This window comes from Columba livia, chromosome 2 (genome assembly GCF_036013475.1).
Source record: "Columba livia isolate bColLiv1 breed racing homer chromosome 2, bColLiv1.pat.W.v2, whole genome shotgun sequence".
NCBI lineage: Eukaryota > Metazoa > Chordata > Aves > Columbiformes > Columbidae > Columba > Columba livia.
The window spans coordinates 51,016,613-51,034,187 of NC_088603.1; the positions used below are offsets into that span (position 1 = coordinate 51,016,613).

At 40.3% G+C, this 17,575-nt stretch overlaps 1 protein-coding gene across 9 annotated transcripts in view; it reads right to left on the reverse strand.

The window, feature by feature from the left end:
• ELMO1 (engulfment and cell motility 1) overlaps window positions 1-17,575 on the reverse strand; it is a 315,282-nt gene that overhangs the window by 253,712 nt on the left and 43,995 nt on the right. For 6 of the 9 annotated variants that reach the window (XM_065051834.1, XM_065051836.1, XM_065051833.1 and 3 more), the window contains 2 exons: window positions 13,634-13,783; window positions 883-923 (listed from right to left, as the gene is read on the reverse strand). In XM_065051834.1, the coding sequence (XP_064907906.1) occupies window positions 883-923; window positions 13,634-13,711 (119 nt within the window). In that variant the 5' untranslated portion in view covers window positions 13,712-13,783. Of the gene's footprint in view, window positions 1-882; window positions 924-13,633; window positions 13,784-15,046; window positions 15,096-17,575 lie in introns of those variants that run through there. The other 3 variants (XM_065051841.1, XM_065051840.1, XM_065051838.1) reach the window with 2 other exon arrangements.

A 17,575-nucleotide genomic window follows, 5' to 3' on the forward strand; every position in this document is an offset into this window, starting at 1 on the left:
ACTGAAATAAAGCCCTAAACTTGACCATGGTCAAGAAAGAAATTACATAACAAATACCTTCCTTCTAAAGCAAAGAAAAAAGGAAGAGAAACTACGTTGTCACTACAGTGACACTTCAGTGCTACAAAAATAAGTTGATAATGATCTAATATGCAGTCCAGATCTACAAAAAATACCAAGCATAATTTCTGGTTGCAGTAAGCAAGATCACTATATCACTAAATCAGGAAAAAAAGAATTTACAGTACGAGGATTTTATGCTCATTTATGCAATACCCAATGCATGTAGTATAAAGGTGATACATTTCATTATGTATAAAATACCATTTTTTAAACTCAGCAACAATTTGATGAATACAAACTCATTTATCATGTGTGACAGCACTTGGTTAAAACAGCATTTATGTTCCCAAATGTTAACATAATAAAACTAAAGCAAGATATTTCTCTTAGCCAATTATTAGTTCATATTGCAGGACCTGTAACATTTCAGTTTTACATGAGCAGTCACACCAACTGGATCAGTAGTCACTACACCCAGCACTCAAAAATCAAAGGGACAGTCAGTGCTTTAGTTCCTTAACCCATGAACCACAAGCATCAAGTAAGCAGATAAAATGCATCTCTGTGTAGAAAGTAAAAAAACAGTCTAAACGAGAGTCACCCACATGATGGAGCTGCTTTGTTAGGCACACATCTTGCAAGTAATTGATCCAAAATACACTGCAAAGTCAAAATCTGAAGATAAAACAACTTAAAGATTGACAAAACGAATGACTAATCATACAGAATATCTAGATTTTCTTCTGAAAAAATATCTCCTGGTTGGTCTAATAAATCCAAAAGTATAGTATCTAGTATCTATTATATGGTAGAACTTACCCATCACAGACTTCTTTTATTATTGAGGACAGTGGCTTTTTCTGGTTAAGGAAAAAAGAAAGAAAGAAAAAACAATCACCAAATTGTAACAGGCCTGTGCTCAAAACATTATTCCAAAACCACTGACTGCAAAGAACAAAACAAGTTAGTAGTATTTCATTTTTTGTTTAATATCAAGCTTGATAAGACCCCAAAATTTTCTGCTGTTTTGGTCTGATAATCTGTAAAGACAGCAATTCTACACAGACAAATGATGACATTATCAGTCCTTTTTGTCAACATTAGCCCATACGGCATCAACTCAGCTTCGCAACTGAGTAATCAAAGGGTCTTTTGTCTACACTGAATCTCATTACCCAACAGAAACAGAAGATTTAGATATCAACAGGAGCATTTTCCAGGAATGACATCTGAAGCAAGAAGACATTCAATATTTTTAAACCTTCTTTTGTCCTTTTCATTTATGGCCATATGATGACAGTAATCCTCTCTTTTAAGTACACATATGCAGGTTCCCCCTGATAAAACACCAGCTGGAAGGTGTTTAAGATCCCAGATGTATCAGTTCTGCTTTATTCTCTACATCTGTGAACACAAGCATTTGGACTGACTGAAAACAGCTCTGTTGCTTTGAGTCCCAAAATAGAAGGAACAGTCTAGTTTGGTGATGTTGCAATGTTCTGAACATTGTTATAAACACAGGGTGCACAACCAAGTGTTTTTAGAAGACTGTTGGCTGAAAAAAAACAAACCTGCATTTTTATATCCCAAAACACAGATGAAGTTGCACGGCAAAAAGAAACAGACCAAATTTCACCCGCTGGGTGACTACTGAGCATTTTTTCTCCAATACTGGGTGACCACACAATGTGACACAGATCTGTTGCTTCGTGAAAATTCCCCAAATCACCTGAACAGCATAGGACCACCTCTCCACTTCCAACAATAACAGTTCACTAAATTCTTAAAAAGCAAACAAAACTAACAAAATACACAAATCCACCCATAAACTAACAATGCTGTCGAAACAAGCTGTTTCCCTTTAATGTTTATAGAAAACTGATTAGGCTAGAAATTAACTCAGTAGCAGAGTGAGTTATGCAGAGGAAGAATTATCTTTCCCTTGGATTTGTTTTCTGAACCGCATCACTGTGTAGAGAGAAAGCCAGAGATAGGACTCCCCAGTCAGGATCAGGGAAGGATTTGTTACTTCAACAGTGAAGTCAACTAAGCCAGTTTATAAACAGGCAAAAATGAAACACAAGACCATTTTAATCAAACATGAATGAAAGCATCTGCTGAAAGGATTCTGCCGCCGCTCGCCATAGTGTCTCAGTCCTTAGTTTCCAGCCTTCCTCTTTCACTGCTGTTACTATTTGCACATGACCACCCAGATGATCCACACCAGGTAACTCCATCTAAAGAAAATCTGGCCTAGTAAAAAGGGGAAAAAAGAGTTTTCATTTGCACCAATTTCCTCATCTGACTTGCTATCTAGCCAAATGATCAGCAAATAGCTGCACATGGGAGAAAAGGCAGGAGGTGTGATAGTGCTCCCTTATGAAGCAGCCAGCGTGTCCCTTCTCCACAGCAGCTTCTCTGTCGCGCTGGCTCAGCTGCTTACATAGCCACAGCCAGGCTGTCAAGCAGATCAGAAATGAAAAAGAGCATTTTCTTCCCCACAATTTTTTATCCCAATCAGTTCCTCAGTCTGGATAACTGTGTCATTTACGTGCAGCTGCTCTGACCTGCTGTCATCCTTCTCCTGCTCCTCCAGGGATTTTGTAGCTTCTGCAATCCTGTGAAAGCGATCCCTGCTTCCAACTGCTCTCTAACATTCCCAAAAAAAAGAAAACCCCATTTTTTGGGAGGGACAGGAGGAGGAGCACAGGTTTGTCTAGGAAGGATAACACCAGCTTGCCACCCAGCACACATGTGCCAGCCTGTGGGTGAGCTGCTCCCAAGCGCAGCGCACAGCTCTGCATGCTGCCTCCCCTTCCCTCCTCAGGATGCTGCTGCGTGTCCTGCCCCGCTATTTCCCTGTTTTGACAAAATTTGTATCTGGGACATTAATTCCTTTTACAAAGTAAACTGACATCAGCTAACAGATTTAACACAATGGAGGACAAAAAGAGTTAACTGCCTCTCCTCTCCATTACTTCCCAATAGCAACTATAGTTTCCTATCGGAAACTATGACAAAAAGACACTTTAAACAACCCAAACTGGCAATAATATAAATACTGGGGAAGGTTGGACACAATTACTTTCCAAATCATTATTTTGGTACTTCTAAGTCCTCTACACCATCAGCTTTTATGTCCTTTCTCAATCCTACTCATGTCCCTCCTCATTTTCCTATTCTACACCACATTTAAATTATTATATGACATCATTTGAATGTCAAAAAACTTGGACAAAACAAACCCACAACAAATTAACTAGGACTTGTAAGGGACAGTTAAAAAGGAAAAACAAAATGGATCTTCAATACAAAAATTGCTAATACAGCCAGCCTTCCATGGTGCATCTTTGTCCTCCTGTGGCACTACTGCTACAGCACTGATGTGGCTAAGTACAACTCAGCTAACAGCAACAGGATGGAAAAAAAAATGTAGAACTCTTCTGGGATACAGAGCTTGCAATTAGTAAATTGATAGCACTTCACAAATTAATAAACGTAAAATAAATACCACTGCAATCCTAATAAGCTGCTGCTCCTACTCATCCCTTGGGCTGCCTTCTCCCTACATTTAACTCTCCAGATAGAATTGTTTCCCCATCCCTACCAAGCAGATAAATTGTCGCCAGTGCCCTGCTCACAGCGAGATGTCGCCTACTTCAGATGTCACAGGAGGGCTCTGGCAGGCAGGACGGGCAGCGGCTGCCCTCCCACCACCCTGCCCGTTCATGCCCAGGCATCTGCGACAAGAAAACCCCCATTTGCTCAAGCAGCAGCAGGGAGGCGAGTGACCGGCTCCCACGGCCCCTTCCCATCCAGCTCATGGCCGCGTCCAGAATCCCTCGCCTTGCTACAGACAGACGGCAGCAAGAGATGAATCTATGCTACGGAAGCAGTGACAGGACACTACTATTTACAGTATGTATAGGAATGCAGCAGTACTAGAAGACAAACAAAAGCAACTTATTGTATTTTTTTATTTTTAAACCATGAAAGATGAGGTAAAAGCCCATTTCTATTCTGTGGAGTAAATCCACCCAGCAGGCCATTCAAAGACACTTTTTTTTTCTGCCTGGCTGTAAATATTTGCCTGTTATCAAAGAGAATGGACTTGATGTTTTTGTTATTATAATAATAATACAATTATGTTTACAGAAATTTACATAATATCTTTGCTGCATTTACAGTCCTGAAAAAGTCAAATTCACCTTATTAGTCAAGGCACTTCAAAGAATTCCTTACAATCAGACAGCCCAAAAATAATTCAAAGTTTTTCCTTAATCAAAATGTGTATTTTGTGCTGGTCCATTTTACTTTTGGGGTTTTATTTTTGCCTCTGTGTCCTCCCCTACACTAGTAAAAACAAAGTGGTTTTTTACACATGCTGAGAAGCTCATTTAAGGCTCTAAGAAGATCAAGCTGTAGCTTTAATGCATGAAATAACATGGATCAAAGTAAAACTTATGCTTCCTATAGGAGATAGCCCCTTCAGCTAATATATCACAGCCATCTGTGCTGAACATACTGCTTAGTACAAAAGTATTTTCCTAGGGTAGGTATTCAATTGATACCTGAAATCCAGTGGGAAACGATAAGAGGGTATTACGGCCTTGTGACTTATTGATCTGCACATGTAGAGAGAATCCTGCCATTGACGCTAGAGCTGATGTAAATTTACACACCCAATAAAGCTTTACCTGCATTGATTGGTTCGTACCTGTGTCTGAGATGCCAGCTAACTGTAGCCCTAATGACATCCACCATGCAGCCAGTCCTGGTCACCACTTCTGCACTCAGCTGCGTAAGTCTCAGGTCACATCTCCAGGTTTTTTGTGCTAAGATGCACACATATCCTTAATTCAGTCTTCTTGAGTATCTGCCCCTGCTACCTCTTTTGTAGCACTTCTAAAGCAACTTGGCAGAACACAGACTGAAATTTTTCACTGCCATTTCCTCACCAGTTTCATCCTTTCGTTCCTACACCTTGGGTTCCCCATGCAGGGAACGAGTCACCAGGAAGCACCAAGCACAGGCCGGCAAGAGTGTCAACTGGTTGAGTCCAGGCAACTCTTTTGTTCCAAGGAAATCGCGGGATGAGCACAAGAAAGGTAAGAACGTTCAAATACACCAGCGCTGACTAAGCCACAGGTCCCGTTCAAGCCACCAGTACACTAACCTGGGGTTAAAGCACTTCCCAAATCAAATAGCAAGTGTATGTGAATGTGCACGTGTGAACTGTAGAGAGGTCAGAAGCCTAAATCTGAGTAGAAACCATGTTATACATGCAGTTCAGATATACTTTGATTGTGCTATACCAGGGAACTGTAGACAGGTTTCTTTTAGGCCAAGGTTGAATAGCTTTCCTTTTCAAATGACTAGCAGAGATTCATTGATTTTTCTTTTGGGTTTGGTTATTGTTTTGTTTTGGATTTGGACAATGACTGGGATATCACTTTCCCTGGCTGACACCTTTTAGTCACAGAAGTAACAAGAAAACCCTTAACCCTTGCTGTCATTAAGCCTATCACAGAAAAACAGCAGATGCAGCACATCTGTTAGTGGAAAACACTCAGCATTGGAAAAAAAAAAAAAAAGTATTCTGTTGCTGATCTGTACATCTGTCAAAAAACAGAATCTCAAGCCAGTAAATACACCATTCTATCTATAATTAATGCTACCATTCTACTAACAAATCTTTTAGTGAAGAAGCCATTTTTATGGCTATTAAAAAACAGAAAAACACCTCTTTTCACAATCAGTGGAGGCTTCATCTGTTACTGTCATACACCAGGGGCTACAGAAACAGAAGCAGGACTGTTTGGTGGCAAACACCAGATGCCAGGACACCTGGGTCCTTGACGCACTACTTCATCACTGGTTTCTCATGATGTAAGAGGCAAGGTGTTCTCCTGTAAGGGGGAGGTCCTGGAGAGCTTTACGCTTCAGCCTCCTCAACCTGCTCTGAACCACTCTGGCAATCAGCTCTCTCCATTGACTACAATGGAGCATTACTAAGACCAGACTTGTTAATTAGGCATTGGTCATCTGTAAAAGATGGAAAATCTCCCTAACTCAAGGGAGCACCAGAGGAAGTGAATAACTGAAGAATGGGGACACCCCAACACTGCAGTAACAGAGACCATAAAACACAGAAAGGGCCAGGTCAACACCACATAGTTCTGTTGGTGCAACAACACAACCCAAGGTGGGAAACATTCACACCCCAGAGCTGATGGGCAAAACCCTCAGCAAGTGCAGCCTGCCAATGGGAGAGAGCTTTTATTGGCTCCATTTTAACATGTCAGTAGAAACACTTTGGTATAAATATAGCAGTAGAAGTTCTGCAGAGCACACAAGACTTGGGGAAATCTGGATGTTCATGTCCTCTTCCCCTTTACTGTCAGCTGCAGCTTCCTTAGTTACTCCCTGCCATTCCCCAAAGACATACTCACTTCTATATCTGCATTTCACCAGATCTAAGCATTGCCACAGAGATCATATGTTTAGGATGTTGAAGTGACTACACAATAAAGAAGCAGTGAAACATAACATTATAAAAAAACCAACAAAACAGAAATGTACAGAAACTTCTTACTCCACATTTAGTGTCCTAACAAGCCACAACACTCCCCATTTCCTCAAGTACATCGCAAATAGCAATGTCAAAAACTTACAGTCAAGAGTACTTTTGAGTTATAAAACACTTAGGGACCTACAGCTGTGAGTTACAGCATGTTTGCATGCAACATGCTCATACCACATATTTAAAGCCAATTAAAATACAGCTTAACATACAAAGCAGGTCTTTAAGATGTGGCTCTTCACACAACCACTTTATTAGGTGGGCATACCTTTGAAAACTGAACGAAGAAACCTCAAACCCACAGCTCATGACTAACACACTACTGGGCTACCCAGGTAGAAAAGTCTTTACACAAAGACACAAAAACATTATACAGCAGGATTTTTAATATTACTCTCTTTTGTACTAGAATCTTAGAGTTCTATAAGGAGAATACAACTGAATCATAAAGTACACCTGGGTACTTCAGCTAGCCAAAATGTGAATGAAGTACCTTGTAATTAATTCACTGGTGCATAACTCCAGGAATCTCATCATCACACACTTCCTTTAAATATAGCAGAATCAATTTTTAAGAGAAGAGACCTCTACTGTTTCTTAAAAACATTTGTAGGTGAAACAATCTGATAGCCATGTTCAGCCTTCATCTTGAAAATGCCGTCATTGAAGTCAGCAAAATTCAGGCTCCAATGCAGAGATTCTGGCTAGCACTATGGGGCTAACAAAATCAGAGCCAGAAAAAAAAAATCAAAGGAGAAAATTAATGAGGTGTTTCATGTCTTTCCTAAAATACTGTTTCCTGAACATCCTTTATGCTGGAGATCAGGAACACTGGGACACTATTTCTGGAGGACCTCAAGGGTCTCCTGGCTCTATATCCACCTCTCAAAAAAAAAAAAAAAAATTATCTGTCTACTGCATTTAGCTAATGTTTCCTAACAAAGAAGACAGCATCAAGTAGACATCATAAATAGCATCCATTAGAATGTAACTCACTAAATATTTGTAATTTTTTCCCCCCATTTCTTTTACAATTTCTAACTATTCACCAGACCTGTTGCCTCTTCAGTCTGTTAAGCTTTGCTGTGGTCTCTGTATTCAAGAGTATAAGACAAAGTTTTCACGTAATTTTCAGTGATGGGTTCCCAGCCACGCATCACAAGATGCCAGTTCTCAACCGTGAAAGACTTCAACTAACCAGTGGGAATGTGGCTTTGGACAAGCCAGACTAATAAAATGTAACATGTGATAATAGCATTGCCTTTTGATCCAGGATGCCTGGCTGCCACCACAGCAAAGAACTGGAGCTCTAATGATGAGCACTCCAACCCCACAGTCTTGTAAGAAAAGAAATCATATCTTTCGACACCCATTGCAATTAACAATGATTGGTTCATTATGTTAACAAAGCACTGTCTGCGTACATATGCATGTTAGTGCACTGAATTATATCCAATGCGTTAAAACATCTGCATTACTGTTTCCAAGATTATTCTTGTTGCTGAACAGCTTTTTTTTGGAAAAAAAAAAAAGGAAAAAAAAAAAAAAAAAAGAGACCTTTCATTAGTCCAAAGAAAACGACACATTAAGTTAGTGGATATCATTTCCTCACCAGTCCTACTAATAATCCCCCATGGTAACAAAACTGGAAGGATTATAAGTCAATTTTAAGCAAGCCCTACCTTTAGCAAGACAGCTTAAGTTAGTTGAGTGTGTTTCAGTCTTTTTGAAAAGGTAGCCATCTTCTGGCTTATCAATCTTTGGGTAAGTTTCCCATCAGCAGCAACCAAGGTCATCCTTCAGAATGGCTGAGATGCAGCTGCAGTGGCACTAACTCCCTTCTCTGACCTGACAGAAAGGAGCTGCTGCCAGCAGATCCAGGCAGGAAACAATTTTATAAGTCAGTGTAAGACTCTTCATCACTCTTCCATGAGCTGCTTCCGAGTCCTCTGTCTTCAAGAAACCGAGATCTTGTCAGCTGTGAAAGGCACTGACATTTCCTTTAACTACTTTGAACTCAGACTGTGCAATAACATTGGAAATCTTCACAATATGAATACCAAAAAGCATCAGTAGCTCCAGCTACTGCAATACTACTGCAGGTTTTGGATAAGAGTTTACATGATTTTGCAGGTTTGTGGCAAGGAGGCAAGAGCCTCTCTCTCTTCCTTCATCCCCTCAGCACTAAATCCCTTGATTTTGAGGGAGTCTGGAGCCAGAACTAAGCAACAGGGAATGACACTAAATTTACAGTCCAGCCTCTGGTACAGAGAGACATCAATATCCCTTTCTTCCTCATCACCTGAGCAATGCTGGTGCTCACTAATACTGCATACATTTAGACTTGTGATGCTAGGATTGTATTGGTACACTGCTATTACTAGTGACAGCACTTGTAGAAACTACAGCTATTCTTAGTCTGCACACATGGCAGAAGCGATGTGCCACTTTCTTTTCTCTAACTAAGCATTTCGCAACCCCTTTTGAACTGTATTTCCCCCCACAGTTTGAGCAACACAGCACTAAATCAATTAACAATCCCCAAGGGTCCAGATTTAGGTCTGAAACCCAAAACTATTTGAAAATTCCCTTTGAAAAAATCTCACTGGTTTCCTTTTAATATGCAGTGAAGTACAATGACACCTCTGAAGAAAAAATAAATTAAAATTACATTTATAGCATACACTGGCAGAAGAGATTACTTGAAAGACACTCTTACAAGATAAATTTGCTGACTAAATCTAAACCTCAGAGAAAGCATTAATGTAAAGCAGCCCATGGTTCATCCCATGTGCAGCACTGCAATGTATTAACATGAAATTGTCATTTGACAGTGCTCCTGTAAATTTTGCTCACTGTAACACATTTGTGCTTTGAAAAGAATATACAGGGTTTTTTGGTTGGTTGTTTGGTTTTTGTTTTGTTTTGTTTTGTGGGTTTTTTTGGGTAAAACATTCACATTTTCTAATTTAATCTATATTTAATGATCTGACAGATAAAAGTAAATCTAGAGGAAAAGACTGTACAGACAAATTTAATTCCAAACCATTCCTTTCTGTAGGAACAGTGTTTACCTCCAATGCTGAGGAAGTTCATCCCTGAGTTTAGAGAAATCTAGTTTCAGTACAACTCATGTTAACACACAAGTGGATTTGAATGGGAGAAGCTAAAATAGTTCTTGTCCCCAAGTATCCACCTTGTGCCTCTCCTGGAAGCTGCTTCCCCCTGCAGCAGGAAGAGTGAAGCTGTAAATCTACAGAACAAAGTATTCAGGTAACCTAAAACCAGTAGTGGCTTACATAAAATAGTTTGTGCTGCAGAAGAACACCAACAGTTGAGAATGAGTTATACATAATGGGCACAAATTAAAGCACACAATTTTTCATCTGAACACAAGAAATAACATCCTCTTATGAAATGGCTATTTCTGGGATAAATAAAAAGAAGTCAGGAGAGGGTAACCAGCACCCCGGTTCACCTGTACAGAGCCCACCCATCTCCACTCTTAACATCTTCCAGAATAATCAGCCAGAAGACTGGGAGAAGAAGGTACCAGGCAGTCAGCATCTACCATTCATTTATTCCCCAGACCGTACCCCTAAAAAGTCCAGAAAAAGATCCCAGTGCAAATTCAGACACCAACCCATTTCCATTCCTCCCCTTATGTGACAGCAAGACTTCAAATTGGAGGATCATTTTTATACCCAGGCTCTTCAAGTCATAATAAAATCTCTTCACTAAAAACTAATTTTGAACACTGTACTAATATTACCAGTAGGGATTTATGCAGCGGGGAAGAGTCTAGATGTTATTTTTCAAATTTAGAATTGAGGAAAGTGATGGAAATGAGGGGAAACCGAAATGAAAAAGAAATCAAGTATTCTGGAAGAGAGTAACTGAATTCAGTCAAGTCCACCTTTCGAAGACAAAGCAGAAAAGTACATTAGATTGTACATGCTTTAAAATCAGCTTTAATTCATACATGCAACAGCCAATTGCTGCAACTGACTTAATCCTCACCTAGTGAGAGAGAGGGCAGTAAATAATATGCAGTTTTGCACTCCTTGTTTAAAACAGCTTTCCAGGAAAAAAGCAGTTGTAAAACCCTGATGTCAAAAAGTACATTTCAATGAATGAGAAGAAAGGTTAGGCACAGAGGCTGGTTCTGAAAAGCATTTAATTATATATTAATAGTGCAAGTAAAGAGTCTAACTCAGTGAGAATAAGTTTGTACGATTAAATCTAAAACCACCATTGATGAACCCAGGTTGACAAACCTAAAGAAATGTAGCAGGAAGCATGAACTAGAAAAAACCTCTGTGCTTCATGAAGTCCAAGTTGTCTGAAGTCATACGCCTAAAGGGGAGGCTTTTTAAATGTACAGTTTAATAAGACTTGGTGACAAAAATACTCATCAGCTCTTTTCAGGCCCAAAACCTCCTAGTATACCACTGTCAATCACTATGGTTTCACAATGACATTTCCTCATTTTGAAAATACTTCATTCTCTTCATTGTCAAGCAAAATATGCTTGAACAAAGCAGGTGAATTGAGATACTGTGCAACTGAATTTAAATAAATGCTACTAAGCGTATACAACAAACAACCTAAAACCAAAAAATAATCCAGATTTTCCTCTGATCTCTTACATATTATTTGTACTTTAGTATCTGGAATAGCTTCAGTACCCTGAAAGATAAAGAACTTGCGTCATGCTACAGTGAGGTTTTTTTTGTTGTTCTTTTCAAAGTAATAATACAGTGCTGTTCTTTTAAATACTGTTCTTACCGCTAAGGGATCAGAGCAGGAGGAAAATGCCAGGCAGTTTTTAGGATTTTCTGAATACAAGTCAAATGGTGTTCGAATGAGCAGATCCCACCTGGGAGACAGGCACTGGCTGCAGTGTCTGGTCAATCGGCAAGTAATTTCTCTTTTCTGCCTTCCTTTTCCCTCCTCCCCTTTATCATCCCCGACAGCTCACCATCTGAGGTATGAATCATCTCCTCCACTACAGCTCTTCAACTACATAGATGTTTGAAAAGAAACAGATTGGGAAAAGTTAGCATGAAGTGAACCAAAGACAGGGCTTTGTGTTTAGAAGCATGTGTTCTCTGTATGTTTTCAGGGCTCACTCCCATATTTCTCCCATCCCTGGAAAAGGCTAATGTGTGGATTTGTGTGTATGGGTATTAGGAAGAGATTTCTCCCCCCGCCTCCCCATCTTCATTTCTGGTCACAACACTTGTATTTTCCATGTCAGAAAGGTGAGAGATGAGATCCTCAACCTTCATTCCCCCATTTCCTCCTGCATCAGGAGCAGGCTGCTGTTGGGTTTCTCCCTTTCAACCTGATTTTCCCTCTTCTTCCTCCTTCTCGCCACTCAGTGCCATGAGGAATCTAGCAGGCAACTTGGCATGCTAATTTGGAAGAATTCTACCCCACTTAAGTCAGCATTGATGTTTCTTGTCCCTTCTAAATCTTATACAATAAAAGTAAAAACAAGGTTCCCTGACAGTAAGCTAATATTTCAGATAAGGTACGAGGTTTTTTGAAGAGTTACTTTAAGCCATTTTGTAAATTAAAACCAATCATTTTTGTATTATTTTACTGCTGCTTGGAAGGAGACTGCATAATATTTGTTCATTTTTGTCCCCACTGTACTTGGTAGCAATAAGCTGTAGTTCATCATGACTAACATTCATCTTTCCTTGAACACAGTGGGCACAATGTCTACCATTTGTTATACAGGAAGAAAAAAGTAAAATATTCTTCATGCCAAGAAGGCAAGAGATTTGTATCTGTAGATATATGCTTACTCAAAAATGTCAGCAAATGAACACGGAAAAGGTTGGCAGGTCTAGAAATCAAAGTGCTAACAGCTTGGGAACTCCCCTTTCCTCTAAAGGGGCTTTCAGAGTGTCTAAAAATCCTGCTGCTGTTATTCTAGCCACTCTCTAGTACCATGTTTCTCCAAAGTTCACACAGGAACTTCCGAGGCATATGCCACAAAAGGGTTAACTAGAAGTGAAACTGATTGCACTGCATGAAGAAATTAGGACCTCATTTCACCAAAACATTTCAAGCACGAATTCAAATTTTCTCCTCTCCAATAGAACTTTATAATGTACTTGGTCCCCAGATACACTAGGGTCTAAAGCACATTATGAAATGCTTTCCTTCACTCTGAATACTATTTACAGAAATAATAATTATTCTAAACAGGTAACATGCTGTATGATTTCAAAACGTTATAGATAAGCTGTTAAATTTTAAAGAGGTTGCTTTTAATATTAATACATGTGATATAAAAACAATCTCAGAGAGTCCAAAACATAAAATACAGCACTTGTGAAACCTGATTTGGTTTGCTTCCTCCCGACTCAATCCCCTCCCCTCAGAATTTCCTACAAAGAGTCTTTAATTCACAATTTTGAATTTCTGAGTTTCTGTACACTGTCTCCAATTAGTCCACAGGGCCATTGCATAAGAAATAACCAGCTAAACAGGACAAAGCCAGAGATGCCTGTATGGAACAGCAAAGATCCTCCTGCTCACAGTGCACCACTACTTAAGTTCCAAAATCTGCACTTGCTGCAGCCATTCAGTATGACCGTACCCCAAATGCAAAGCACTGACTAAAAATTTGAAGACTTTCCACCTAGAGGTAACAACATTACAACAGTTTTACAGTAGAACAAACTAAGGCACAAAAGTGTTAAGTATGTTACACAAGCAGTAAAGGGCTTGTTGAAGCAGCTATTTAAAAAGAAGAAGCAAATTAAAAACAAACAAACAAACAAAAAAAGAAGCTAAACACATCAAAAGCATTAAGCAGTAAGAATGGAAGAGGGTTACACCCCTTATAAGAATATCTACCACACATGCACTCAGAGAAACATATCTGTGCATCTAAGTAAACATAAATGCAGAGACACACACACAAGCAGAGAACTTATTTACTAGGAGCACACGAACACAGGCACTTACTTGGTCTATTTCCATTAACTTGGGGAAGGCACCTGGCCATTCGATCGCCACCTTCACTATATCAGCAGGAGGGGGCATTGCGACGCTGCTGTTCTTCGGAGCCAGTACAACTGGACACTAAATACTGCAGAGAGTCTCTCTCATTCACACCTGCAGAGAGAAGGAAAAAAAATAAACCCACACAGCAGTTCAGACAGAACTCCAGCGCTGCCGCTTGGTCTCCTACATTTTGCCTGGCTGGGCAGGTGGATGAAAACGTATGTGTGTAGGTATGTGCAAGAGCAGAAGAATGCCACATATTCCAGAAGCAAACACAGGACACAATGCCACAACACGCTGCACAGCTCGACAGCCTGTTAGAAAGATGGCTGAAGCACTGAAATGTACGGTGAATAACAGGCATGCATTAGATTTAAATAGACAAACTATTTTGAAATATTATTAAATGTGCTGGTTTGGAAAAGCAATGAACTAAAGAAACCTCCTGTTACAGGGTCACTCCTGGAGTCCCAGGGAAGGTGGTGGAATGGGTTAAAGCTGGTGCTCCAGGAGAAGAGATTGCCCAGGAAGTTATGGCCAGGAAACACTGTTTCTTTTAACTATAGCAATGATCTTCTGAGTGTTCACAAATAGATCACTGCACTATAGCAACCAGGATGTCAGGAAGAAGGCAGAACACAGCAGTTTCCACATATACATACACACACATACCCTCACCTAACGGATCCAGAGATACCCATATATAAATACTTCTTTATGTTAAACCTCAGATATGTGAATACACAAGGATAGCGTATACATTCACAATGATATAATCAGCTACATAAAACATCATAGTTCTGCAACAATACGAATATCAATAGGATCTCATGTCAAACAGCGCAATCTGTGAATTTTGGGGGAGGAAAGAATCAAACCCTCAGCTTCTGCAGAATTTAATTCTGTCTCTTTTGGCTCAAAGTTTGTAACCTCTCAATAACAACAAACATTTCTCAAGCTTCTAAGCTTGCCAACAAGCCTTCTGCGCCCCTCTCCCAGCTGGATGGCAGCAGGACTGCCGCTCAAGTAGTAAAGCTCTGCAACTCTCAGGCACAGCGACCCATGCACCCTTCTTGTGGGCTGCCGGCTTCCCGCTCACTGTGCCCAGCCCTCTGTGCAGACCGCGGTGTTTCGCCGTGCTCTGCCCAGACCCAGCAGAAAGTCATCATGTATGACAAAATAAGATAAGCTGTAGAAACCCCCAGAGGTGCAGTCCCACTTCTTCTTAGCAGAAAAGAGAAGGAAGTGGTGAAAGCATGGACACATGGTTGCACATGCACCCTTTGAAAGAGCTAAGGCAAGAGACGAGCTGACAGTATATACCAGACATCCAAAAGCGACAGACAGATACAGGGAAAAAAAGGCTCTGACCACCTTAGCTGCTGCTTCAGCTTAAGCCAGTCTAACCATCCTTCTCCTGCAACTGCAACAGAAGCATGAACACAGATCAGCCTGAACAAAATCATGAAATCCCTTTATCAAAAGATTGTGTACCTTCGTCTCATACAACTTACAAGTGGGAGTTTGTCCAGTCTTCATGTATACGGCTCTTCCTTTTTTCTTGTGTGTCTTCTGGTCTACTCTGCAAAGGCTCAGCCCATCATGTTTGCAAGCCCTGCTACATTCTACATAGGGTTCTCGACACAGATTAAGAGAGCAATTTGCCAACTTTAACACTCCAGCAATTTATTTCCAACAATGGCAGTTCCGATGCCGACAGGATCGCACATCACCACAAAGCAAACCACAAGGCAGTAAATAAGACAATGGATGGTCTATAAATAAGACTGGATTGCATGAAGCGCTTTGAAAGACTAAACAGTGTGATTAGAAACACACTGATATCTTCTGCATTTGGTAGATGTTACAGGGACCAGGAATAAACACAACTAAACCATGCAACTGGCTTGCTGGTCTGTAAGAAGAGCCAGTCATTCACTTTTGGGTGTCTTTTCCCGCGTAGAGCCTGAGCGGATGTGAAACTCCCGCCATTTCTCCCCTGATACCTCACGCTCTCACCATTTCCTTTTCCCCTGAGCGTTACCCTGACTCAACTAACCAGCAAAACAAGTATTTTCAGTCATCTGTTTTTTACCACGTTCAAGTCAAACAGTGGTGGAACGTGGCGGGGGAAGAGAAGCGAGCCTTATTGTCAGCAATGATCTGTTAATCCACCTCAACCCTCAAAACTGAGACCTCGTCGCCTTTTTGCTCCCACGTTCATTCAGTGATGGTGTTTCCCACCTCCTCAGCAGAACAGTCCTCGGCAGTCTCAGCTTGGTGACATTTTGGTATGAAACCTCCTGTAGTGCTTAAGTGAAGCTAGCTGACCCTGTGCCACACTGACAGGCTTCTCCCGACACGCCCTGGCACAGCACTGCATCCCTGGCAGAAGGGATGCTGGAAACCTCAGTCAGAGCCTGAGTTCACTGGCCACAACACAAAAAAGAGCAGCAGCAGCTCCTGCCAGACAGGCTTGACTGAGGAGAGCTTCAGACAACTAAGCCCTTGCTTTCAACAGTTTTGTTTCAACCTGCATCTTGTTTCTTTTATGGTTTTCATGGAAAAAAAATATCACCTGTAGGGCACATATCTATAGAAAGAGAAAGGAGACCTATAAAAAACACAGAATCCACCTGATGCACAGGCAAAACCACTTCCTTTTAACTGGGAAGACAAGAAAGCAATTTGGAGCACTGTCACCTTTCACCGTGAGGCAAACGGAAGGTAACTCCTAGGAGTTTAGCTAACTCCAAAGCTCACAATGAAAAGAATGGAGAAAAAAACCATTGATTCGTGATCACTGCCCACAACGACGAAAGCAAAACGGCAATAAATTTGCATAAAGCCTCCATTCTCACATACAAATATGGGCATTAACCCCCATTTTGCTTTAATGAGTTGTGGTCCACCTTAAACAAGTCATGCAGAAAGAAAGAAAGCAAATGGTTTAAGCAAAAAGAGTTAAGGGAAGTTGATGGTAAGTTAATCAAATTCAGCTATGGAAAATACGCATTTGCATTCCAAAGCAAGGTGCAAGAGAACTCTGCCACAGTATTCAGAAGATAATTTCAATGTGACTAGTTCTTAATGCAGGCTAGCACAGATCTCCTACGTTATTAAAATTATTAATATACGTATGCTTATACAGTCATAAAACACAAAGCAAAGTGACAGATCTTTAACTAATACAAATGGATGTAGTTCCACTTCTCCCACCAGGAGAAGACCAACTCAAGAGACATTGGTGTAGTTTGAATGCTGAAAAGCATATATAAAATCATCACTACAAATTTATTTCTCTTTCTCAGGTGACATCCTAGGCGAATGTGGCAACTTTTTTTTCCTGGTTTGCAATCTTATGAATCCAGTGCAGGATCCAAAAGATAATTTAATCTCATTCTACCTATGTGGCAATGCCAGAAACAAGCATTCTTTGTTTTAGGCCAAAACAGCTGTCATCACAAAATTATGATTGCACAGAAAATTCAGCAACCTATAGTGCTGACAATTACAAATTGCCTACTATTTATTCCAGTGGTACACAGTGTGTTAGACACTGCCCAGTAAAATAAGGAAGGCACAATTCCTGGTGTGAAATGCTTCCAATTTAGTAAGCGATTTTCATGATGTGAATGAAGAACTAGAACTGAACTGCTTTTTGTTATGACAGCAGCAGTCAAGCAGTGAAAAGTATACGGACGTCACTAAAAGGTCTAGTTAAGGAGTTTTCTCAAGTGCAATTCCTTTTTCTCTCCCAGTGGGATCTGAGAAACACTGATATGTAAGAGCAACTTTGCAACTCATTTTTACAACATTTATTTTCAAGGTAGAATCTCAAGGCAACAGGATGCATGTAAGGACACGAGTGTATGAAGTGATGGAGGAGTCTCATGAAAAGGA